Source organism: Caretta caretta, chromosome 9 (genome assembly GCF_965140235.1).
Source record: "Caretta caretta isolate rCarCar2 chromosome 9, rCarCar1.hap1, whole genome shotgun sequence".
Taxonomy (NCBI): domain Eukaryota; kingdom Metazoa; phylum Chordata; order Testudines; family Cheloniidae; genus Caretta; species Caretta caretta.
In genome coordinates, this window is record NC_134214.1 from 36,464,037 (window position 1) to 36,488,123 (window position 24,087).

The 24,087-nt window shown below is 40.2% G+C and overlaps 1 protein-coding gene across 5 annotated transcripts in view; it reads left to right on the top strand.

The window, feature by feature from the left end:
- DOCK10 (dedicator of cytokinesis 10) overlaps positions 1-24,087 on the top strand; it is a 201,307-nt gene that overhangs the window by 107,178 nt on the left and 70,042 nt on the right. For 2 of the 5 annotated variants that reach the window (XM_048863538.2, XM_048863544.2), the window contains exons 15-26: positions 956-1,078; positions 2,195-2,296; positions 2,619-2,698; positions 9,940-10,127; positions 10,707-10,772; positions 12,393-12,485; positions 14,145-14,268; positions 14,450-14,571; positions 15,310-15,396; positions 16,016-16,108; positions 17,940-18,058; positions 20,496-20,565. In XM_048863538.2, the coding sequence (XP_048719495.1) occupies positions 956-1,078; positions 2,195-2,296; positions 2,619-2,698; positions 9,940-10,127; positions 10,707-10,772; positions 12,393-12,485; positions 14,145-14,268; positions 14,450-14,571; positions 15,310-15,396; positions 16,016-16,108; positions 17,940-18,058; positions 20,496-20,565 (1,267 nt within the window). The remainder of the gene's footprint in view (positions 1-955; positions 1,079-2,194; positions 2,297-2,618; positions 2,699-9,939; positions 10,128-10,706; positions 10,773-12,392; positions 12,486-14,144; positions 14,269-14,449; positions 14,572-15,309; positions 15,397-16,015; positions 16,109-17,939; positions 18,059-20,495; positions 20,566-24,087) is intronic. The other 3 variants (XM_048863552.2, XM_048863553.2, XM_048863551.2) reach the window with 2 other exon arrangements.

The following is a 24,087-nucleotide window of genomic DNA, read 5'->3' on the forward strand; positions in this document are numbered from 1 at the left end:
TATTTTTCTTAATTATAATATGATATTTCTTTTTTCTACAATTAGTTGTTTATATTATCAAAAGTGTAGTTAGAACTCTTCAAACATGTATTGAGACAAGTTACACCAGTGTAAATCTACCCTTGTGATTCTGGAGAGGTGCAAAGCAGATTTAATGGGTTGGAAAATCTGGCTCAAGGTCCCTGCCCCGAAGAAGTTACATTCTAAGTCCCCACACATTCTAAGTCCCCACTCCGGCAAAGACTTACAGATGTGCTTATTTTATCATAAGCAAAGCCAATGGCTGAGAGCTGAAGCTTTAAAAATTCAGAGGGGAAATAAGGTGCAGTGTGTCTTTGGGGTTTGGGTTGTTTGTTTGCTTGTTTGTTTGTTTTTACAGTCAAGGCAATTAACCATTGGAACTGTTTACCTCAGCCCGTGATTAATTTTCCATCACTTAAAGTCTTTAAAATCAAGATTGGATGTCTTTCTAAAAGATATGCACTAGCTCAGCCAGAAGTTATCAGCTTGATGTATGAATAACTTGGTGAAATTTTGTGGTCTATCTTATGCATGTGGTCAAACCAAATGATCAGAATGGTCCCTGTGAATCTATGAACTTTGTGCACTGTGAGTAATCTTATTTAAGTCAGTAGAACGATTCACATTGCATAAAATTAAATGTATACCTAAATCTTTGCAGGACTGGCGCCTACATACACACATAAATTGTGTCCCTTTGGAACACCCAAGTATGATTCAGCTACATCCCCTAACAGGAACTAAGAATAGCATGTTTGCTTTAAAGTATATGTCATGGAGAGCAATTTTAACTATCTATTCCCTTTGACTTTTGCACAGGAGTTCATACTGTGTCATCAGTGATGAACAATTATGTGTGAATTGAAAATTCTCTAGTAATATGACTAAGCATGCCTGGCTGTCATCAAATATATGTTGTTTTCTCTCTTTGTAGACCAGTGTTTAAGGATAATCAGGGAAATGTTGACAGAGACTCCCGATTTTCACCTTTGTTCAGGCAAGAAAGTAGCAAGATTTCAACTGAAGATTTGATTAAATTAATAGCAGAATACAGAAGGTAAGGAATGGGTTTTAGGTCAGCTTTGGAGAGGCCTAAGGTTATAATGCTATTTTCATTAGTGTCCTTGTTCGCGTTGGCGAGTGTGTCAAAATAGCCATATTAAATGCATGTTTTTCACGTTAGTCCATTATCTGCCAAAGAGTGTTTTTTGACTGAGCTTTCCAGGATAATTGGAAAGGCATTTGACATTAATACACATTATTACAATTAAAAGATAGTGATTCATGGAATTAGTGTCAATTAGGGAAGGTGCAGGTGGAAGAACAAGCAAGAACACACTGTGAGAAAAAGAGAAATATACATGAAAATGAAAAGAATCCTTTAATGGTTCTCCCATCCCTCCCTATTTTTTATAATTGGGAACTCCACGGCAACCTGTATAGTGGACATTGGAATCATCTACTTTTCTCAAATGTTTGCCATTACGTGAATTCTGAAATTCTGATTTGGCTGGTTCTCCTCTCACAGAAGTGTAAATCAGGAGTAATTCCATTGAAGTCGATATATTTGCACCAGTGTGACAAGAGAATCAGGCCCAGAATATCTTCCTGTCTCCTCATATCCCAAAAACAACCCTCAAAAAACACATTAATTTGACAAAACATCACAATTCCATTTGTAGGAAATTCTTTGTGATTTGATCCAATGCTGAAGTCAATGGAAGGACTCACATGGGCTGTGGATCAGGCCCTTACTCCTCATAGTTACAAGTATACGGCAATACGTTCACTGACATCCCCAGTAAGCTAAGGGGTTGGCCATAGATGCATTAGTCAGCTTGTCTGAAGCATCTCCTTTTTTAGAGAAGAACAAGATCACTTTGGCATCCTCAGGGCATCCATGCAGGCACAATGCCTGTGCCTTTGTCCCCTCTCAATATAGCTGCTGCAGGAGCCATGATGCCCTAAGCTCCCCACAAGTGAGTGTTCTCAGAATTCCCATTAAAGGGGGGCATGTTTCAAATTGTAGAGCAGTAAGCAAATTGAAAAGCAGTAAGTTAATGCTGATGAGGTCTTCACTAATTCACATGCAAAAGTCCATGGGTCCTTCATGACTCTCTTCCATATGACTCCTTCCTTTCCCATGAATCCCTCTCCCCACAAAATCCCCAAGGAAGTACTTCCACAGAGAAGGCAGGAATGAAGCAACACTTCTCACTTCTGCACCCCTGGGTTTGGATCTGCTGGAGTCCAGTCACCCTTTGCTGAGGAGACGGTAGGGAGAATATGGGCCAAGGGTTTTGTGGGAGCATATGAAACTATTTTGCGAGTAGAAATAGTTGGAAGTAAGATTTTTCTATTAATCAAAGTGTTATTTTGATTTCATATCTATTAACCCATTTTAATTTTATTAGGAAAGTAATTCACTTGTTTTTCTTACGCAGTTTGGTAGCTCTGTTAAATATGGTTTACCTTTCACTATTTCATGATTTAAATAACTGGTGATATTTCATTTTGCTCTCTTAAGTCAGAAAATACATCCCCTCTTGCATTCTCTACACCAACTTCCTAAAATGTTTTCATTTCTGTCATTCCAGAGCAGAGAAGATTAGCAAAATACAGACCATACCTGGCAACCTAGACATTGCAGTAAATTGTTTCCCTTTGGAACACCCAAGTATGATTCCATTTTATAATTATTCTGGGTTTATAAAATTTAATGTGAGCCTTTAAAATTAAGTATTGCTTTGATACAGTTCTGGAAGACGGGAAAGAAGGAACTGTAATTTGGGGGTTTGTTTTGATTTTTTTTTAACCAGTGCATATTCAACTGTTTTTTATCTTTTTCTGTGCCTTGAAGTAACCTATTTTGTATTGTAGGAAGAGCATGTCCTGTGTTCATTTGATGAGTCACAGTCTGTGCATGTAAAGGGGCCTGATTCAAAGTGCACTGAAATCAATTGAAAGACTAATTGACTTTCATGGATTTTGGATCAGCCCCTGTAGGAAGTGTTGTTATCGTAGCTATGCCAAGTCTCCGAACCCAAATTTATTTCATTTGTTCTCTTTCTACTTCAAGGGCCACTCCTCTCTGTGGCCCAGTCTTGCAAAAAGCTCAGTACATACCAACTCCCCTCGCCATTCGGAGCTGAGTGCCCTCAGCGTCTCACAAAACTGACCCCCTGTAAATATACAGGAAAATGTCAGTGAATCAATAAGTTAACACTGAGTCTTATAAAAGAGTTGAAGTCTTAGCTCTAGTGGCAACATTTCTACAAAAGTGAGGAATACAGCTGAGGAAGTAATATTTTTTCCATTTTGGAGGGCTGAACCGAAAAATAATCCCACTTGATTGGAACCAAAAATTTTTTTTTGTCAAATCAAAATTAAAAAAATCATAAAACTGAATAAATCCAAACACTGTAAGTTGACCCAAAACAATTTTTAAATTTTTTTTATTAGTTTCAAAATGATTTGGCTGACTTGATTTACTTTTTCTGAGTTTTTTGTTTCAGTTGGGGCATTTTGGATGCTTTTTACCTTTTTTCCTTGCTTTTTAAGGCCAAATTAAAAATCAAAACACTATTTTAAATAAAAAGTTGAAACGAAAGGTTCAACTCTTTTGATTTTGTTTTCCCAACCAAAACTATTAATCAAATTCTACATGAATTTAGCTAATAATTTCAGACCCTGAAAAATGCAATTCATTGAAAAAACAATTTGTTAAAAATATCTGCCGAGTTTTAGTGAGGAATGAAATTAACAGCCTCTCATTCTCTTATGATACAATCACTAGAACACCAGACTAACTGAGGCATAATCAGGGCAACCAAGTAGGGAGGTAAGATTCTTAAAGGATATAAAACACTTCTCTCTAACGATATATGTTTTATTTATACTTAGCATTTAAATTTGCATCAATTTTGAGAAATTTTCACTTACACTTTAACAACAAAATAACTTCACAAAAATGTCAAAGGTATTTTTTTTTAATATAAAATTAAGGGAAAGTTCCCCATTTTGTTGCAAATATCACTGTAGGCAAAACGTCCTTTTTCACACAGATTTTTGTGCTATGTTGTTGCCTAACTCAATATTCACTTTTGATATAGGGCTTTTCAAAGAGCATGTGGAAGTTATTATTTCCCCAGGGGTGCTGTACCCCTGCTCTGGCCCAAGGCCCTGCCCCAACTCCGCCCCTTCCCTCGAGGCCCCGCCCTGACTCTGGCTCTTCCTGCCCACCACTCCAACTCCTCCCCTGAGGTTCCCGCTCACTGCTCTCAGCCCTCCCCTGAGCTCCTCCCCCAGCTACCAAACAATTGATCATTGTTTAACAGCTGTGACTGCTGGGTGCTGAGCATCCCCTATTTTTTTTCCGTGGCTTGCTTCAGCTCCAGAACACGACCAGGGTCAGTGCCTATGAAAGTTATCAAAAGTCAGTGGGATCTAGCCTCCCAGATCCCATTGGCTCCATTGAAAATCCCACCGTGAACTATTAATAATAGTTTGAAAAGTCCTTTGGCATCAGAAAATTTGCCTTCCTCTAAGGGCCTGATCAAAAGCTCATTGCAGTGAATTTAAAGACACCTCTTTACTTTAGTGGACTTTGGACGAGGCCCTAGAGCAGCAGTCTGTGTTTAACACCTCCTTTTCCATGAAAATTTTAATTATTCTTAGCCAATGCTAAGGAAAGTTAATGAAAAAAGAGTTGGCCAGCAATCCCAGCAAGACTGTCTTTCTAAGAACTGGCATTACACTGCTGAGGATTAGCATCAATTTGCATTAGACATCAGAAAGAGAATCTCTATTTTAATAATGCTTGATTTACAATATGTCCAGCAAGTGCCTGAAGTACTGAAAATTAGGAGAAGTTGTCAGTGTTTAACCTGATATAAAACCCCTGGCCCCTCTGCTGACTGATGAAAGGGGAGCCAAACATATATACATCCTGCAAGGGGAGTGTTGGCAGCTACGTGAGATGTCCCTCCTATGCTATATAACCAAAAGTCTCCCTTCTGCAAAATATCCATGTATCTACCAGACAATTCACAGGAAGGGAGCAGGGCTAGAGGGTAGGGTAGGAAGGTAAGCAATAAGTGCTATAGTTGGGGTGTTCCCCGTTTATCTCAGACTAAATCCACATTTGAAAAAACAGGGCTTTGAGGCTCCACTCAGTGGAGTCACAGAGAATAGCTAGTGGCCTGGTAGTCAATAGCAACATGACCAGATGTGTGTGTTTGCACTGAAAACGACTTCATACACTGACTGGGATCCACAGTTCCTGGATGGTGATGGTGTGGTACAATTTTCCTGTCATGGACTCACAGGTCGTGCCCCCTCTTGGCCGTACGGTCCCTGGGGGGAACCCCCTTCAGTGTGACAGCCCTGCCCCGGGGGTCCACTCTCTCTCGGGGGCTAAGCCCCTCTGCCTCCTGGAACCGTACCTCTCTGAGCCTTAACATGCCTGTCTCTCGTCATGGGCTCCCACTGGACCCCCGGGGCCTCCACTCCCAGGGTGAATAATGCAACCCTGTTCTCTAGAACAGAGTGACTCTCAGCCGGTGTAAAACAGGAGGGTTTATTTGAGTGTCTGAACACAGCATAGGAAACTCTCAGGGCTTTCAGGCCTGGCCTCCCTCAGCATAGCACATCTAAGTCTCTCCTGCATCCAGGTGGGCCCTACCTGCTCTCTCTTTCCAGTCCCAAGCCCCCATGCTTTCTAGCTGGGTGTCTGATATCATCTCCCCCAAACCCCGCCTCTGTCCATTGTCTTAGAATCATAGAATCATAGAATATCAGGGTTGGAAGGGACCTCAGGAGGTCATCTAGTCCAACCCCCTGCTCAAAGCAGGACCAATCCCCAATTAAATCATCCCAGCCAGGGCTTTGTCAAGCCTGACCTTAAAAACTTCTAAGGAAGGAGATTCTACTACCTCCCTAGGTAACGCATTCCAGTGTTTCACCACCCTCCTAGTGAAAAAGTTTTTCCTAATATCCAACCTAAACCTCCCCCACTGCAACTTGAGACCATTACTCCTTGTCCTGTCCTCTTCTACCACTGAGAATAGTCTAGAACCATCCTCTCTGGAACCACCTCTCAGGTAGTTGAAAGCAGCTATCAAATCCCCCGTCGTTCTTCTCTTCTGCAGACTAAACAATCCCAGTTCCCTCAGCCTCTCCTCATAAGTCATGTGTTCCAGACCCCTAATCATTTTTGTTGCCCTTCGCTGGACTCTCTCCAATTTATCCACATCCTTCTTGTAGTGTGGGGCCCAAAACTGGACACAGTACTCCAGATGAGGCCTCGCCAATGTCAAATAGAGGGGGACGATCACGTCCCTCGATCTGCTCCCTATGCCCCTACTTATACATCCCAAAATGCCATTGGCCTTCTTGGCAACAAGGGCACACTGCTGACTCATATCCAGCTTCTCGTCCACTGTCACCCCTAGGTCCTTTTCCGCAGAACTGCTGCCTAGCCATTCGGTCCCTAGTCTGTAGCTGTGCATTGGATTCTTCCGTACTAAGTGTAGGACCCTGCACTTATCCTTATTGAACCTCATCAGATTTCTTTTGGCCCAATCCTCCAATTTGTCTAGGTCCCTCTGTATCCTATCCCTGCCCTCCAGCGTATCTACCACTCCTCCCAATTTAGTATCATCCGCAAATTTGCTGAGAGTGCAATCCACACCATCCTCCAGATCATTTATGAAGATATTGAACAAAACCGGCCCCAGGACCGACCCCTGGGGCACTCCACTTGACACCGGCTGCCAACTAGACATGGAGCCATTGATCACTACCCGTTGAGCCCGACAATCTAGCCAACTTTCTACTCACCTTATAGTGCATTCATCCAGCCCATACTTCTTTAACTTGCTGACAAGAATACTATGGGAGACCGTGTCAAAAGCTTTGCTAAAGTCAAGAAACAATACATCCACTGCTTTCCCTTCATCCACAGAACCAGTAATCTCATCATAGAAGGCGATTAGATTAGTCAGGTAGTCTTCTACAGGTAAACCCTCCTCTCCTCTCAGCTGTCCTTTGCACCCTTCTGGCTGGAACCAGCTGGTCAGGTCACCAGGGTCCTCTCTTTGCAGCCCATTGTCCTCCCACTGGCCAGAACAGGCTGTGACTCCCAAGCTGGGCCTCCCGGTCACCAGTTGCTGGGGTATCCATTCTCCAGGCCATTGGCTGGGGTCCCAAGTTCCCTCGCTGGTCCTCTGTAACAACAAACTCCCTCTCCCATCACCTTGTTAGATCAGTAACACCCAGGGAAACTGAGTCCCACCCCCTCCGCATGAAAACCATTGAAAAAAACCAAGAGAACCCCCCACTTTGTCACAGTTCCTGTGCCATTGCTCTTTAAAAGCTGTAGTGTTTTTGCATTATTTTCTCCCCTTTACGGTTAATTTGACAAAGTAGGGAAATATATGGGTCTATATCACTATATTCTGTGAGCTGCTAGAAATGCAATACATTTCAGGGAAGGGGCTGGAATAAAGAGTCCTCAGGATTCTGTGTTAGGTAATACTGGGTACCAACAAAATAGAAACTGTCTCTTTCTGAGAACCTAAGAGAGACCATTGCTGGTACAACAGTGGTGCAGATATTCAAACGTGGAGATGGTCTCATTCCAGAGATGGTAGAAAAAAATTGCCTTTTTTTTTTCTGAAAACTTTTACAAAACTTTTCCTTAGTTTTTGTGGAAAATTTTAATTTTTTCAGCAGAGCTCTTCCTAGGTCATTTAAAATAAAAGAAATAGGTTGAAGGCAATATCCCATTATCCTCTTAAGGCCTTTCATTCCTATCTTATATATCGGTTGTTTCAATCAGAAATATATCTATCACTGCTGCTAGCCCAGTGGGGCTAATCATTTGGAGGCAGTAGAGCAATAATGTATCCCCTTCCCCAGAGCAGAGTGCTAGGACTCTGTCCAGCCAAGTGCTCATGGAAAAATTACTGGACTGTACTATGCAGGCCAAGACATCCTAACCTGGGATCAGAATCTTCCAGGATGATGGAATGTTAGTAATTTGGGAAAGAACTCTCAAAAGCCTGAGTGTGACCATTGAATTTTTCATTGGCTGATGGATGGATTTTTGAGGTCACCTAAAGTGATCAACTTCATGGAGCTAATGGGAATAAATCAGATAAAGAACCACTTACGGTAGCCATTGGCCCATATTGGCTGATCAGTACTAAGGGAATGTAATTCAGCTATTCACCTTTGACACTACTAGTATTCATTGGGAGGTAAAGGACAAAGGCTTCCATGAATGGCACTTTCTAGCTTATTTCAGGAATACACCCGACAGCTAGGGATGAAAATGACTGAGAGCAAGCATGAGAAATTGGCTGGAAGGAAGGCTGAACCCTTTAAGTTTGTTAAAAAGAAAACTTAGTAATTGATCAGAGAAACAGCCTTTACATCGGGGCAGGCAAACTTTTTGGCCTGAGGGCCACATCGGGTTTCCAAAATTGTATGGAGAGTCAGTTAGGGGAGGCTGTGTCTCCCCAAACAGCCAGGCGTGGCCCAGCCCCTGCCCGCTACCGACCCCCCTGCTTCTTACACCCTGATGGCTCCCCGGGACTCCTGCCCCATCCAATCTCCCCTGTACCCTGTATCCTGACAGCCCCCTCGGGACTCCTGCCCCATCCACCACACCCTGCTCCCTGTCCCCTGACTGCCCCCTGCCACCCCATCCAACCCCCCTGTCATTCCTGACTGCCCCCCCCCAGGACCCCTGCCCCATCCAATCCCCTCTGACCACCCCAACCCCTATCTACACCCCTGCCCTCTGACCATCCCCCCCAACTCCCCTGCCCCCTGTCCAACCCCCCCTGCTCCCTGCCCCCTTACCTCCCTGCCTGGAGCACAGGTGGCTGGTAGCCAGGTCAGGCCGCAGCTCTGCAACTGCACTGCCCAGCCGCCCAGAGCATTGCGCCGGCAGCACAACACACTGAGGCTGTGGGGGAGGGGCCAGGACTAGCCTCCTGGGCCAGGAGCTCAGGGGCCGGGCAGGAGGGTCCCACGGGCCGTAGTTTGTTCACCTTTGCTCTACATCTTGCTGTTACTCTGTAGTCCCATAGAAGATTTATTCCAGCCTGATAGTGGCATGACTTCTCATTGTGGAGGTTCTGAAGGGAGCAAGGGGGAAAGTTAGGATATAAAAGAGGCAGGGAGAGCTTGTTTGCATGATCTGACTACCTCTTGGTTGGCTCTAGAGTTTGCAGGGTTGAGCCTCAGGTTGCTTTTCATTTGAATAGGAATCAGTGTCTCTGTCCTCCTCGGACTAGTGTAGTGCAGACAGCCATGGATATTTTCCTACTGAGACCAAGCTTGTTGCTGATTTAGTAGCATACATTGGAATACCAATCTGTGCTTTTGTGACATCTGTGCTGAGTTACTCTGCTGTCTGGATGACAGGAGACTTCTGTTCATCAGCTATCTCTTGAACTTAATTCAGATACTCTGATTCTCTAATGTATTAAATCTAGTTCTAAGTAACGTATCTCTTGATTTCATTGGCTGCCGGTTAGATAGCAGATGAACTTTAAAAAGTAAATGAAAAAATGGGCTAAATAGAGATGTTAACTCCAGTAGAAACAATCTATCTTTTAATGACACTTCAGTTGTATTTAGAGCTATAACTTTGCTGAAATTATAAGAGTTGGAATGATACTACTGTGCTTTGTCTTGGATACTGCATATTCAAAGGTTATTTGGTGCTATATTTAACTTAAATGTAGATCAGTGCAATTACTATAGATTTACACTGCTGTAAAAGGGGATAGAATTTGGCCCTTTGTGTCTTGATATTGGATATTACATCCTACATACTTATTATTAGTGTGTTTATAAAATGACAACTTCATTTTCTGATTGTTTTTTTGTTTTATTTTTTTGAAGATTGTGTAACATCATCTTTTATCCCAGTCAAGCCATTTTATAATACAGAGGAGCATCAACCTACGGTGGAAGTGGAAGAATTTGTACAAGAATCAACAAAATATTCCCGGCCTTATAGAGTGTATAAGAACCAAGTATACATCTATCCAAAACATCTCAAGTACGATAGCCAAAAAAGCTTCAGCAAGGTACAGTAGAACTACTCATCATAGCTAAAGGTGGCAGAATAGGATCCTGAATTACTGAACTAACTTGCAGTCTATTTAATTCTTTATGGAACCTTTAAGCACAGTAAGAATTTCCTGGAAGTGATTTTACAGATTAAAGGAACCTTTTATGCTATGAAGGCATTTCAAAGAAGATGTAGTTCAGTAATTGCTTTTTGGGCAATATTCTAGGGAAATATATTTTAATATAAATGTGTGTACAGATGATCCTCTCTTAAATGAACCTTGAGAGCTTATATGCATATTCATACTGATTGAATATGAATTAAACTCAAGACAGGGCTAAATACTGGTCCCTTTATGCTCTGCCTTTGCACAATGCATTTGAAGCCTAGTTTGGTGCCTGCAGGTCCTTCTCCTTTTTACACATTTATTTCCAGTGATTTTTGCGGGGAGCTGCAAGTATTTAGGATATGGCTCATCATTCATAGTGTTCTCCAGCTTTTAAGTAGAACCTGTTCTATTTCACACATCTTAGTTTGTATGTATTTTTATGGGCTAATGATTTCTAATTACACTTTTAACGCATCACTATTGCAGGCGCGGAACATAACAGTATGTATTGAATTTAAAAGTTCAGATGAAGAAGGAGCCAAGCCAATGAAGGTGAGCAAAGACAAAGTACATTCACAGAATAATGTGTCAAAAGCGGTTTCATATGAAACCCTGCAATTGAGAGTATTCTAATCAGCAACATTTAAAGTGTGAATATTGTAATATATTCTTTTAAGTTTCCATAACAATCCTGTTTAATACCAGTTATTAACTATATCAGCTGGAAATGTCAACCCTGCAGTGCTAGTTCAATGATTAGGCAAAAAAACTTGCAAAAGATGACTATTTTCCATGTCTTCCCATTCATTTTAATGGAACACCTGTCTAAATCCCTAGATTGTCTTGGAAATCTCAGTACCTGCATCCTTATTTAACACTTAGACGTTTAAGTGCCTAAACTAATATTCAGGGTCCAAATTTTAAAGCAAGTGCATGCTTGACTTTGGCATACAAATCTCCACACAGTAAGACTATGTGCGTGCACTTAGGTATAGCCGCATATAGTTCCACCTCACATGAGCACACTGAGGGAATTTGCATACCAAAGTTAGGCATGCATACTTTTGCCTATGCCCGTTTGAAAATTAGGGCATAGACACTTAAATGTGCATTCAGGTGCCTAGATCTAAATCTGAAAATCCAGGCCTTACTTATCATTATGATGAGCTACTTAAAATTAAAGGGTGGGATTTTCAAAAGCGCGTAAGTGACGAAGGAGCATAACTGCCACTGGAAATCCTCCCCTAGACATAGTAGATTAGATACAATAGAACTAGGGTGACCAGACAGTAACTGTGAAAAATCGGGATGGGGGTGGGGTAATAGGAGCCTATATAAGACATAGCCCCAAATATCGGGACTGTCTCTATAAAATCGGGACATCTGGTCACCCTAAATAGAACAGCCCAATTTGTTGTTTTACATATTTTTCACATGCTCTTCCTTTCATTTTAAACAAAGTACTGGTAGATATTGAGCCTGAACCTGCAGTCCTGATGCAAGCAGAACTTCTGATTTATATGGTGGTTTTGCCTCTGTGAGGGCTGCAGGGCTAGTCCTACTACCCTTACCTAACCCACTGGTAGGTGTGTGTTACAGGTCTCCAACTGTGATGTAAATGAGTTGGTTCAGCCCCCAGCTACAAAGCCTTGACTTTTTAGTTCAAGCTGTAGCAGCTCTGGCTTTTCACTCTGGAGGTCCCCCGTTCAGTCTTCAGCATATCAGCCAAGCTGGTGGTCGTCACATCTGCATGGCTCACTTAGTGAACAGCAAAATGTATAGCTTGTGCATGTTGAGGTATGATGCATTAAAATGGCATTAGGGAACTAAGATTATCTGTGTTAGATTTCCAAACTAATTTTGTGGTATATGGAGTTGTTCAATGAGTATGGCACAAAAGTGGGAGAACCTGCACCTCAGTTTTCCCATACATAAAATAAGCTAATCAAGAATCATAGAAGCTAGAAATAGAAAGGGCCTATTAAATACCCTGGTCCTGCCAATGCAGGGAGGAGTTGTTGTGCCTAGAACCCCAGTAAAGCATTGGAGTTGAATTGTGTAGGATGAGTCCATATAAAGGAAAGACAGTTTTGTAAACCCCCTTTGAGCTATGCCTATATTAGTATTATCAGCATGCCTTGACAACTGAACTGAAGTATAATATTTTAACAGTGTATTTATGGGAAGCCTGGCGGACCATTATTTACAACAGCAGCCTACACAGCAGTGCTACATCATTCACAGAATCCTGATTTCTATGATGAGGTCAGTTCATTCTTCACTGATTAAACAATATGACAATATGCATTGAATTAAAGGCATAGAAATGGAAAAAAAAATATTACCTGCCTGCTATAAGTGATCATGTATCCAGGTGAGTGTGAATTTCATTAGATAGAGAGATTTTTACTTACTGAAATAAACATACAGTATGAAATAAAATTTCACCATTTCTCTGAACACATCATAATGGTCAGTCTTTCTACTTCACCAACATAAAGTCCGATTCCTCAGGCTTTATGCAGGTGAATTGAGTTTCACCCTAACCAATCCAGAGTGCTCCATAGCCTTGAGTTGTTAGTGCTTTTGACAGCACACTCACAAAGGATTGGAGTACTTGTGGCACCTTAGAGACTAACAAATTTATTAGAGCATAAGCTTTCGTGGGCTACAGCTCACTTCATCGGATGCATAGAATGGAACATATAGTAAGATAGGGAGATAGATATAGATATATACACATACAGATAAGTTAGAAGTTACCATACAAACTGTGAGAGGCTAATTAGTTAAGATGAGCTATTATCAGCAGGAGAAAAAAAAAATCTTGTGTAGTGATAATCAAGATGGCCCATTTAGACAGTTGACAAGAAGGTGTGAGGATACTTAACTTAAGGAAATAGATTCAATATGTGTACTGACCCAGCCACTCCCAGTCTCTATTCAAACCCAAGTTAATGGTATTTAGTTTGCATATTAATTCAAGCTCAGCAGTTTCTCTTTGGAGTCTGTTTTTGAAGCTTTTCTGTTGCAAAATTGCCACCCTTAAATCTTTCACTGAGTGGCCAGAGAGGTTGAAGTGTTCTCCTACCGGTTTTTGAATGTTATGATTCCTGATGTCAGATTTGTGTCCATTTATTCTTTTGCATAGAGACTGTCCGGTTTGGCCAATGTACATGGCAGAGGGGCATTGCTGGCACATGATGGCATATATCACATTGGAAGATGTGCAGGTGAACGAGCCCCTGATAGCATGGCTAATGTGATTAGGTCCTATGATGGTGTCACTTGAGTAAATATATGGACAGAGTTGGAACCTATCCTTGCAACAAAGCCCGATGCCCATTCTGTCCACATATTTATTCAATTAACAACCTATGGGACGTATGACTCATCTGAGATCATAAATAAAAGTTTTTTATTTTCACGTCAATCCTTGTTCACCTTCAGTCTTTATAATAAAATCAGTTATGATGACATATCATTAGTGTTTTTAATGTAAAGGGTATCCAGGCTGACTCTCTCTTATGCTAAAGGAGAAGAGAAAGAAAGAATGGCGACTCTTGGGTAGGGTCAGTGTTGAGTCTGATTGTATGGAGATGATTGGTTCTAAGCAGCCTGTTTGAACAGGGTTCTTCAGTTTTCAATTCTGTGCTGTTTCATTAGAAACACAAATATTCACTCAAAGGAAAGAGAAGAAAAAACAGTTTAAGTGAGAGTAATAAATGGTGCCTCTCAATGATTTCTTTAAAAGAACAGTTGTCACATCATTAAAAAGAGCAACACACAAAGAAGCAATTACCAGTCAAAAGGCCAGCTTTAATTAGAGATATATAGAAAGAGAGATTTCTCCTTTAGAGCCTATCTCTTACTCCTGGTTGATTCCCTTTAAACTAAAGAGAGGTGTAACCTTTTACATTTCAGGTGAAAATTGAGCTTCCCACTCAACTCCATCAGAAACACCACATTCTGTTTTCATTTTATCATGTCACCTGTGACATACATGCAAAAGCTAATGCCAAAAAGAAAGAGGCTCTGGAAACACCAGGTACCTGCAGTAGAATTACTTTCAAATAATTCCTTGCTAATGTTTGTCTGCATTATATTTATAGTGATATATGTTCATCTGAGGATTTCAGAATTTCTGTTTGTGGCTATAATTTACTATGATCCTATGATCTAAAGATCTTATACTCAAAAATGTCATATTGATTTGCCCTTGTGTGCAGTTGGATATGCTTGGCTTCCTTTATTGAAAGATGCCCAGTTAGCTTCTCAAGAACATAACATTCCAGTGACAACCAGTTTGCCGCCCAGTTACTTAAGCCTTCAAGATCCTGCAAGTGGAAAGGTATTAAGTAATATTTATATATTATTCAAAAGGAATAGAGAGATTGAAGTATGTGTGATTAAAATGATAGGGCCAGCTTCTCATTTACGCCTTGCTGGCAATGTAAAGGAGTCATTGTATGAATGATAAACTGGACCATACTGCTTAGTGTGTTCATATGTATAGCATTCAATTTTTAAGTTAATATGTGTACCAACAGATCGGGGAAACTATGCCTCTTCCAGTGGTGTGCTGGAGATACCACACCTGACTGGCGGTGCATGGATAAACCATACATTCTTCCTAGCTGGTGGGAGCATGGTGAAAAGTGGTTTTTCATACAGTTTTAGCTGGGGTCCCTGAAAAAGTCTGACTAGGACAAGTCCCATGATCCTTGCCGTAGTGCCCAGGATTGCCCACTGTTCCCTCAGCTGTGCCTGGTTAAGAATCCTCAGCAGGAAAGTTATGGGCAGTTTCCTCTCCCTTTGTACTAACTGAGCAATGGAGAGAGAGCTGAGTAGGCCTGTGGATCTAGTCTATTGCTTTGTGGCATTGACAGGGTAGTGGGGGAACTCCCATTGTGACTGCTTCTACAGTAACTGAGAGCTGAATATTTAAAATAGTGCAATATCCAGGCCTCAGTGAACTTGCACAATCACAGAGCTGTGCAGCAAAAAGTGATGCAGAACTGAACAGTGTTGACATGTTTACACTTTTATGGTGTTTGCAAGTGTGGAAATAAGAAAATATTTTTTACAGCAGAGTGGAAGTGACATTAAGTGGGTAGACAATGGGAAGCTGCTTTTCAAGGTGTCTTCATTTGTTGTATCGACTGTAAATACTCAGGTGAGTTTGCATTTTCTCTCAGATATCCTTACCTGATAATCAGAAATGCATGCTAGAAAAAACCTGACAAATGATCATAGAATCATAGAATATCGGGGTTGGAAGGGACCTCAGGAGGTCATCTAGTCCAACCCCCTGCTCATGATCTTAATATATCTTAAATCTTGTATGAATCTGTTCGTCTAACATTAAAGATAATCTGAATGTAGGAGTGCTAACGAGAGAGGAGTGATAAACTAAGGGAGTAAATACCCCTTTTAAGGAAAAAGGAGGCGTTATTTTGGATGATACAGGAGGTTGTAACTAGACATTTTAAAACATCCTGATGTTGAGATCTGTTAGATCGTGGGAAAACCCCATTGCTCAGGACACTTAAAACAAGACTGGACAAAGCACTAGGAAATGCACTTTCTGATGGTAAGCCGATGGACTACATGGTCTAATCCTTGTTGGGCTTTTCAATACCTATTATTCTGTGATCCTTTGTGCTGTATGGTGTAAAGTGTAAAGTTCCTGGATTCGACCCACCATGACCAACTCATCGAGATGGTTAGCAAATATTTGAATTGCAGTCCATGATAAAATAGGCATTAACTTTAGCATATGTTTACCATTTTAGGATCCATATCTGAATACCTTTTTCCAGCTCTGCCAAAAAGGAGAAATGGATCCCTCCCACCCTCTTACCTCAAGCTTTGTCACGTCCTGTAAGGTAAAATAATTTAGAAGTGTTACAAGTTGATGTAGGTAAATAAATGTAAAGGGCCAAATTCTAGTTCTCTTTGAATTTGCCTCCCAAGCAAGCCCATGGCCTGCTTATGGTTCTAAATTGCCACGGGCTGGATTGTGTCCCAAGGACACAGATCATCATAAGGGAGGGCACGTTGCTGTGCTGCTCCAGGAGCATTGCAGAGAAGGAATTGGGGCTTGGGAGGCCACCGTTATCTTGCTGCTCCCCTCTTGCTCCAGAAAGTAATAATTTTTTCCATGCCCACTTCTTCCCCTTCCCTTCCTGCATGAGAGATGCAGTAAGAAATGGGGGTAAGAAATTGGCATGTAGTGCTACATACCCCTGCATGCCTGGATCAAAGATACAGGTAACCCTGATTTGCATTCTTGTATGGATGCTCAGTCCTACAATGGATTCTTAATCCATTTGGCAGTGAGCAAATCACATGGGCTCACCCTAAAATATGTAGTTTGGAGCGGAGCAGGAAGGAGCTAGAATACTGAAGGGCAAGTTACGAAACATATTAACTTCTTTGGTGATCCTCTGAATCTAATAGCAGTTTCTAGGTTTAGAGATTAAAGTGAAGGATATTTTTCCCCCGTTGCTCCATTTTCCCAATTAAGCTGATTTTATTAAGCTGCTTAGTAAAAGATAATTTTGCTGTAACTTTCCAATAGTCGTAACATTTCTCTGGGCAACTATTTAAAGATGTCTTTTTTTTTTTTTTTTTTAATATGTGTGGATGTACCTGAAATCAGGTGCATCCATACATATTAAAAAATGAGGTTTTTGTTGTTGTTGTTTTTGTTGTTTTTTTTATATGTAGTAGCAACTAGTCCTGGTTGAATTTAAAAATTGTGACTATTTTCATAAATAAAAGCATTAGGTTAAGTTTTCTCTATTATATAAATTATTTGTGTATATTCAGATAGTTACTAGGTATTGGAGAAAATGTTTGTGAATACCCAAAAGGTGCACAAATTTTAGCATGAGTGATTACACATCCAGAAAAGCATGCTAGAAGTGCACTGTTCATTGTTTGCTGCTTTTTGTCTGCCTCTGTATTATATTTCAATCATCCAATCAGGAAACAGAAATAAAATCACCATTCGCACAACATAAATAGATAACAAATATTCAAAGTGAACAGTTCATGAACAAACAATAGGCAGAAAATATTTGCCCAAACTTTTGGCTTTTATTTACAAATCACAAATGCATTTGCAGAAAATCAGAGAGCTAAATCCATAATTTTAATGAATAACTATATTATATTAGTTATTTTAATGAATAACTCAATTAGCTCTATCAGTTAAGGTAATGGAGCATCATTGTCCAGTCAGTTTAGAGTGTAACACTGTTTTTAATAAGTGTGATTTTGACTTGGTCATAAATATTTTATCCAAAATGAAACACAGCATATGAGGTCTCAGCCCAGGTAAAAAATTTTCTCAAAATTTTAGGGGAAAAAATCTTTAAAAGTAAGAACTTCAGTCCTTCACAACTGGTACATATTTTCTGCTTTTTCACTGAAAAAAAAAAAAAAAGGGCAGGTAATAGTTTCTGCTTTATAACCACAAAATAAACAGAAACTATAAAATCGCAGGAATAAAAATTCTGGGTACAAAGTCATACTTTAAAAAATATCTTGACATGGAGCATGATTCTCCACTGTCTTACACTGGTTTAATTCCACTTACTTCTCTGCAATTACCAGATGGTGAAACCAGTGTAAAGGAGTGGAAATTCAGGCCCTGGTGGATTGTGGTTTATGTCCGTAATCTATCGTTATTCTGCCTTGTATCTGATACAGAATTTACTGAAAATTGAGAAGATCCATGTAATTATGAATTTTCTTCCTGTGATCCTGAATCAACTCTTTTGGGTTCTGGTACAAAACGACGTGGATGAGGTTACCACTGCTGTGACAAGGTATCCAAAAATTTGTTATATATAATAGAATTAGGGCCAAATTCAATCCAGTGTGTGACTGTTGACAAGAGTCTACTTATGAACCAGGACTGAACTTGGTGTTTAGATTTTAATAGAAGATGAGCTCATTATCCTAAAATGTCTGACTCCTAGATCTAACACAGAGCTTGGCAAGTAAGTCAGGTAACTAAGTATAGGATATGACATCACATAATTGACTTCATCCACAAAATTATTGTTCCTATGCAGACATTGCTTTCGCTACTGTTTCAAATCAGTTGGCACCAACAGGTAAAAAGGAGGGTTTGCTTTAAAATGTATAATTCTCTGAGGTGCTGAGCACTTCCTGAATGGTGCTTAGTGTCCTCAATTCCCTCTGACTTCCTTGTGGGTTGCGGCTGCTGTGCACCTCAAAGAAAGAGATCAGTGTCTTCTATGATTAAATTTATAACTAGGTGAGTCAGGTCACCCCCTTTTGGACAGTTTGCAATGAAATGTTTAAGCCGTAACAATGAATAACAGGGAAGGCATCATCCAAGTAATTAACAGTCAGCTGGAGAGACGCACCAAGGGTCTGTGACCTCCAGGAATGTCCAACTAAAATATTTGTTTAAAATAAAATATTTATTGCTATTATTAGCCATGAAATCAGAAAATAAAATAAAAAGAATAAAGTAATTTCCAATGGATGGGCTGAAAAAGAAAAGTTGTACTGCATAGAGATTTCTTTGTTGGCTTTTCCCCAGCCATTAAAGGCCTGGGTAGTAACCAGAAGACAAACACAACTTAATCCTCAGCAGTCCCGTTGGGTTTACAAGTGTTGTTAATGTATTTTATATGTTTACTGAAGCTGGTTTGCAGTATTTAACTGTTGAAGGGAGATTCATTGTAAGACTTCAGACTCCTGATGCTTGATTCCTCAAGTTGACTTTAATGGCAGCTTAGGGGGCTCAACACTTCAAAGGTTTTCAGGCCGAGTACTTTCATGAATAGGAAATTATGTCTGGAATGAATTCAGCAGTGTCATTCCCTTGGCTGGCAGAGACTGAGCTCATCCCAGTGGTCATGTACTCAGTCTCCAAGAGAAGGATGTCAAACCTTTTCCTATGACCCCTAACTGCCCAATTAATTAACACTAATGCCAATTGGGGAATAAATGGTTTTGTCCCAAGCCAGAGTTAGTGTTAGTTGGGGTGGCTGGAAAACACAGTAGTGAAACAGTTGGGTTAGAAACTGGAAGGGCAGCCTTTTTTTATGCTCAAATACTTGGCTATCCACCCACCTGGTAGAAAATGGCTTCTCAGTGTTTACCTTCTCTGTGTTCAGGCTTTGTGACAACATTGCTGATGTCAACAGCAACATGCACAGCTGTGCACTGACAAAACGCTGTGCATGCCTTTCATTGTTTGCCACTATACATGTATGCACTTTGTATTTTGTTTTGAATAGATTGAAGTAGCTGGCGTTGAACAAGTTAAAAGCTACAGAACAAGAACTCAAAATTGTTCATGGTTGTGAAAAAACACTTTCTTTATACTTTGTCTTGATTACTGACTTGCCTTGGGCCACAGTCATGCAGTCATGACTCTGTCTTTACTCTGCCAAAATTCCCACTGATATCTGAATAGTAGAGGAGTAAGGACAGAATGACTGGAACCTTGGTGAATAATTTCGGTTATTTATTTATTTTTCAAAAGGCCCTAATCACATTAATAATAATAAATGAGAAATGGTTTGCAAAACAAATTTAATAAAATAGAAGCTTTTTTGGATTATGTATCAGGAGTGCACAGAAAGCATCTTAAAAAAACTAACTCGGCAGTTATTAAACTGTGGTACATGGGTTGGTTTATCAGAATAAGAATCCATTATTGTGATACTGATTAACAGATATACCAAGAACTTTTGAGTTTGGAATGTGGTCCACTAGGTCTTTGCTAGAGTTCTAACCCCTGAAAGGTTAGAATAGAAATTCTGACACAACAGCCTTACATAGACTTTGATTCTCAACTTCATTAACACTCTCTCTAATTGTCTTCATTGTAACTTCTTCATAATATTCCCAGATCCATATAAGTGTTGAAATGTTCTCCAGTAACGTGTAGTTTCATCTCCCAATAATGTAATAAGATCAACATCACAACTGTTAAAATTGTTATAACTGGGTGTATTTCATTGAATAATAGTAACTTTTTAGAGTAAGGCCCTGATCCACCATTGTGACCTATACAAGCAGGCTGCTGTGCCCACATGTCGTGCTCATGAAGTCAATGAGTTCCACATGGGCACAGCAGATTGTCCACATGGATTTTGCCTGGATCAGACACATAACGGGTAATTTTGAATCTGATGTATAACAGTGTGATACAATGTAATGTATATAAAGGATATTTTTCTGCCTCATGTTGCAAGATAGCTCAATATCTTTCTTTTCTAGGGTTCTTACTGACATTGTTGCCAAGTGCCATGAAGAGCAACTAGAATACTGTGTCCATTCTTATGTAAAGGTATGAAATATCCAATTGAACTTTGATCATCTCCTGTGTGTTGCACATTATTTCTGTTTTCTCTTTGTGATTCTTTCTTGTAGTTTTTCCAGCATTTGGATAGTTGCCTTCTGACCTTTTAGATGGTGCAGTGATTAGGTTGCTAGCCTAGGCCTTGGGAGACCCAGATTTCATTCTCTGCTTTGCCACAGACTGTGTATTTAACCTTGGGCAAATCACTTAGCTTGTCTGAGCCTCAGTTTCCCATCTGCAAAAAATGGGGTTAAGAGCACTGCCCTTCCTCACAGTGTTGTTTGGAGGATGGATACATTAAAGACTGTGAGGTGCTCAGATACTATGATAGGGGGCCATATAAGTACCTAAGTTTGATAGATTTATGTACAGTTCAAGGAGGTATTTTGCAGCATTCACATTAAGTGGTTTTATTGCTTCATATTGACCTGCCATGTGTACTGTATGTGTAGAAGGTGTTTCTCCAATAGCATTTAACACATTACAAATGGTCAAGTGAAGCTTAGTGATAATTTTTACTAAGGAGGTGTTCTTGAAAGCTTTTCTTTGTGCTTATAGATTGCTGTATGTTTCTTCTATTATATATTCTTAGCCTTCTATTGTTTTCTCAGGATATCTTTTGTTCCTCTAAGTAACTGTATATTTGTACCTGGTTCTGGGATGTGAAATACTTTATTTTCTGACATGGTTCCTTGCACATTTTTTGTAATTGGGGACTGCTTGTTCAGTTTCTTCCACCTAATTCTCATTTGGGGGAAGGTGGCATATGTCTATACTCAGTTACACTAGTATTTTGATCTCAGTGAACTTGTGATGACATTGAGAAAGTCAAAACCCCAATATCTTTAAAAATGATATCTTTGTTCCCAATATCCATCGAATACCCCTTGAGTTAGCACAAATAATGCTACAGACCAACAAACACCTAAGCAATAAATAGTTTATCTGAAGTAACAATCTAAGATGACAGGTTTCAGCCGTGTTAGTCTGTATTCGCAAAAAGAAAAGGAGGACTTGTGGCACCTCAGAGACTAACAAATTTATTTGAGTGTAAGCTTTTGTGAGCTACAGCTCACTTCATCGGATGAGGAGCTTAGTACAGAAATGTATGTTGTAAGTAGAAAGATAGGGGAACCATTCATATTGTTATTGACTAAGGAACAAGGAAAAGGCAAATGCTCTTCCTTGGATTTTGGAAAATTTGTACCCAGACATTACTAGATTAATCAAGGACTTGGCAGTGTAGTTGAATCGCCTGCAGAGATATCAATCACTCTGTAATGATTTAATACACCTTATTTTTGTACCTACTTCATTTAGTCATTCATCTCAGAATGAACAAAGGAGAATCTATAGTATTTAAACCCTGTCAGGAGAGAAAAATAAAAGTTATTGTTGCTTTGCCTCTACTCCTCTATGCATAGAGGGTTTTCTTCTTGTCTACTCATGTTCAGTGGTGGTCGAACAGATACAGGAAATGTCAGATATAAAATAAGAGAAAGGCACACCATTCCAGTAGTTATGGAAATAAGCTTGAATGACATATATAGCGACTTATAAATTAGTGAATGACATTCTTATTTATCCTGAAACAAGGGAGGCTTTCACAAAGTCTACTAATAACTATAATCTACCGAATGGAATGTATGCAACATAGAAGATAAAAAACTGCCCTTCAGGGCCAGTGAAACCAAAATAAAACACACACTATTAACTGAAACTCTCAGATCTTCATGATCAGAATAATGAAAATATGAGACAAGTTCTACTAGGAAAGAAACCAAAGACTCTTTCAAGTCCAGTGAAGCTAAATGCTACTGAACTAACTTCAACAACATGCAAAATGCCTTCATACTTTGTCTTTATATACTTTATGTCCTTACAAGGGATATTTTTCAACATTCCTTGACCCACATTCTGATCTCAGTTACACTGGTATAAATCCAGTTTCTCTGAGTCTAATGGAAATATTTGGACTTGCAGTGGGATAAATGAGAGCAGAATATGGTCCTATATAACTTTCAGTTTAGTGCATTTTAATTGTCTAAAAACACAGTGGACTGAAATATTGTATTGATCACGTGTGCTAGTGAAAAGCCAAAGAAGGGTGCGTCCGGTTTATATTTCAGCAGTGCTTAAAATGAGCTTGTGAGCCAGTGCAAATGTCTGCTGCTGTATTGCACACTGCCGTGAGCACAGCTGCAGTATGTAAATGATAACTCTTCACTTTTCATTGCATGCTTCAGCTCAGTGACTGAGTCATAAATATGTTGTGCTTCCTCATTATTCTAACCTTTGGAGAGAGGGTTCAAGTCCCTGCTCTGCCACAACCTTCCTGTATGACCCTGGGCAAGTCACATAGGGCCAAGTTTTCAAAGGTATTTAGGAGCCTAAAGCTGCAGATCCCAGTGGGATTTTCAAAAGCATGTAATCATTGATTTCAACGGGTTTCAGGCATGTAATGTGCTTAGGCACTTTTGAAAATTCCATTAGGCACCTATATGCAACTTTAGGCACCTAAATATCTTTGAAAATCTGACCCTTAGCCCTTTCTTGCCTCAGTTTTGCATCTGTTTAAAAAATAAGAAGGGGGGAATAGTACTTCCCTACATCACAGAAGTGTTGTGAGGATAAATGCATTAAAGATTCTGAGGTGTTCTAATACCAGTTTCTAGATTGATCATTATGTAAGTAAACCAGGATGCATCAAGACCCATTGGGAACATTCATGCCACTTAAGTAGAGCAGGTCAGGAAATGTTCACCGAAAGGGTTTTATGTTGAAACTGAAACTTTTTCTGGGAACATACCAGCTTCAATGACAGCTTCAGCAAGAAAGATTTCTCGGGTCCAGGATGGAATTTCTAGTCAGAGAGAGCCAAAATAGCCAATAGCCTGGTGGTTAGGGCACTCACCTAGGATGTGGAAGATGTAGGAACTTGAATCAGGGTCTGTGGGTATGTCTTCACTAGCAATGTTAAAGCACTGCCGTGGCAGCTCTTTAATGTGGCTGTCTACTTGCGGCACCAGCACTGGGAGAGAGCTCTCCCGGCGCTGTAAAAAAACCACCCCCATGAGGGGAGTAGCTCTCAGCACTGGGGCACTGTCTACGCTGGCGTTTTCCAGGTAAAACTTGCAGCGCTCAGGAGGGTGATTTTTCATGTCCCTGAGCGAGAAAGTTGCCGTGCTGTAAAGTGGCAGTGTAGACAAGGCTCACACATGTTGGATGCGTGCCTTAACACTAGGCTACTGGCTGTTTTAGGGCAGAGTGTGCTCACTCTCTTTCTCGCAGAAAAAGTTCAAAATGTCTCAGTTTTATCCCAGTGTAGAACAGGAAATTTTTTTGAAATCTCAAAAATTTTGCAGGATGGGAAAACCACTTCTCACCCAGCTCTATAATTAGGGGTTGAGCTGTCAGTTGTGGCAAGAAGACTTAATATTTAATAGTAGGGTGACCAGATAGCAGCTGTGAAAAAATGGGACGGGGGGTGGGGGGGTAATAGGCGCCTAT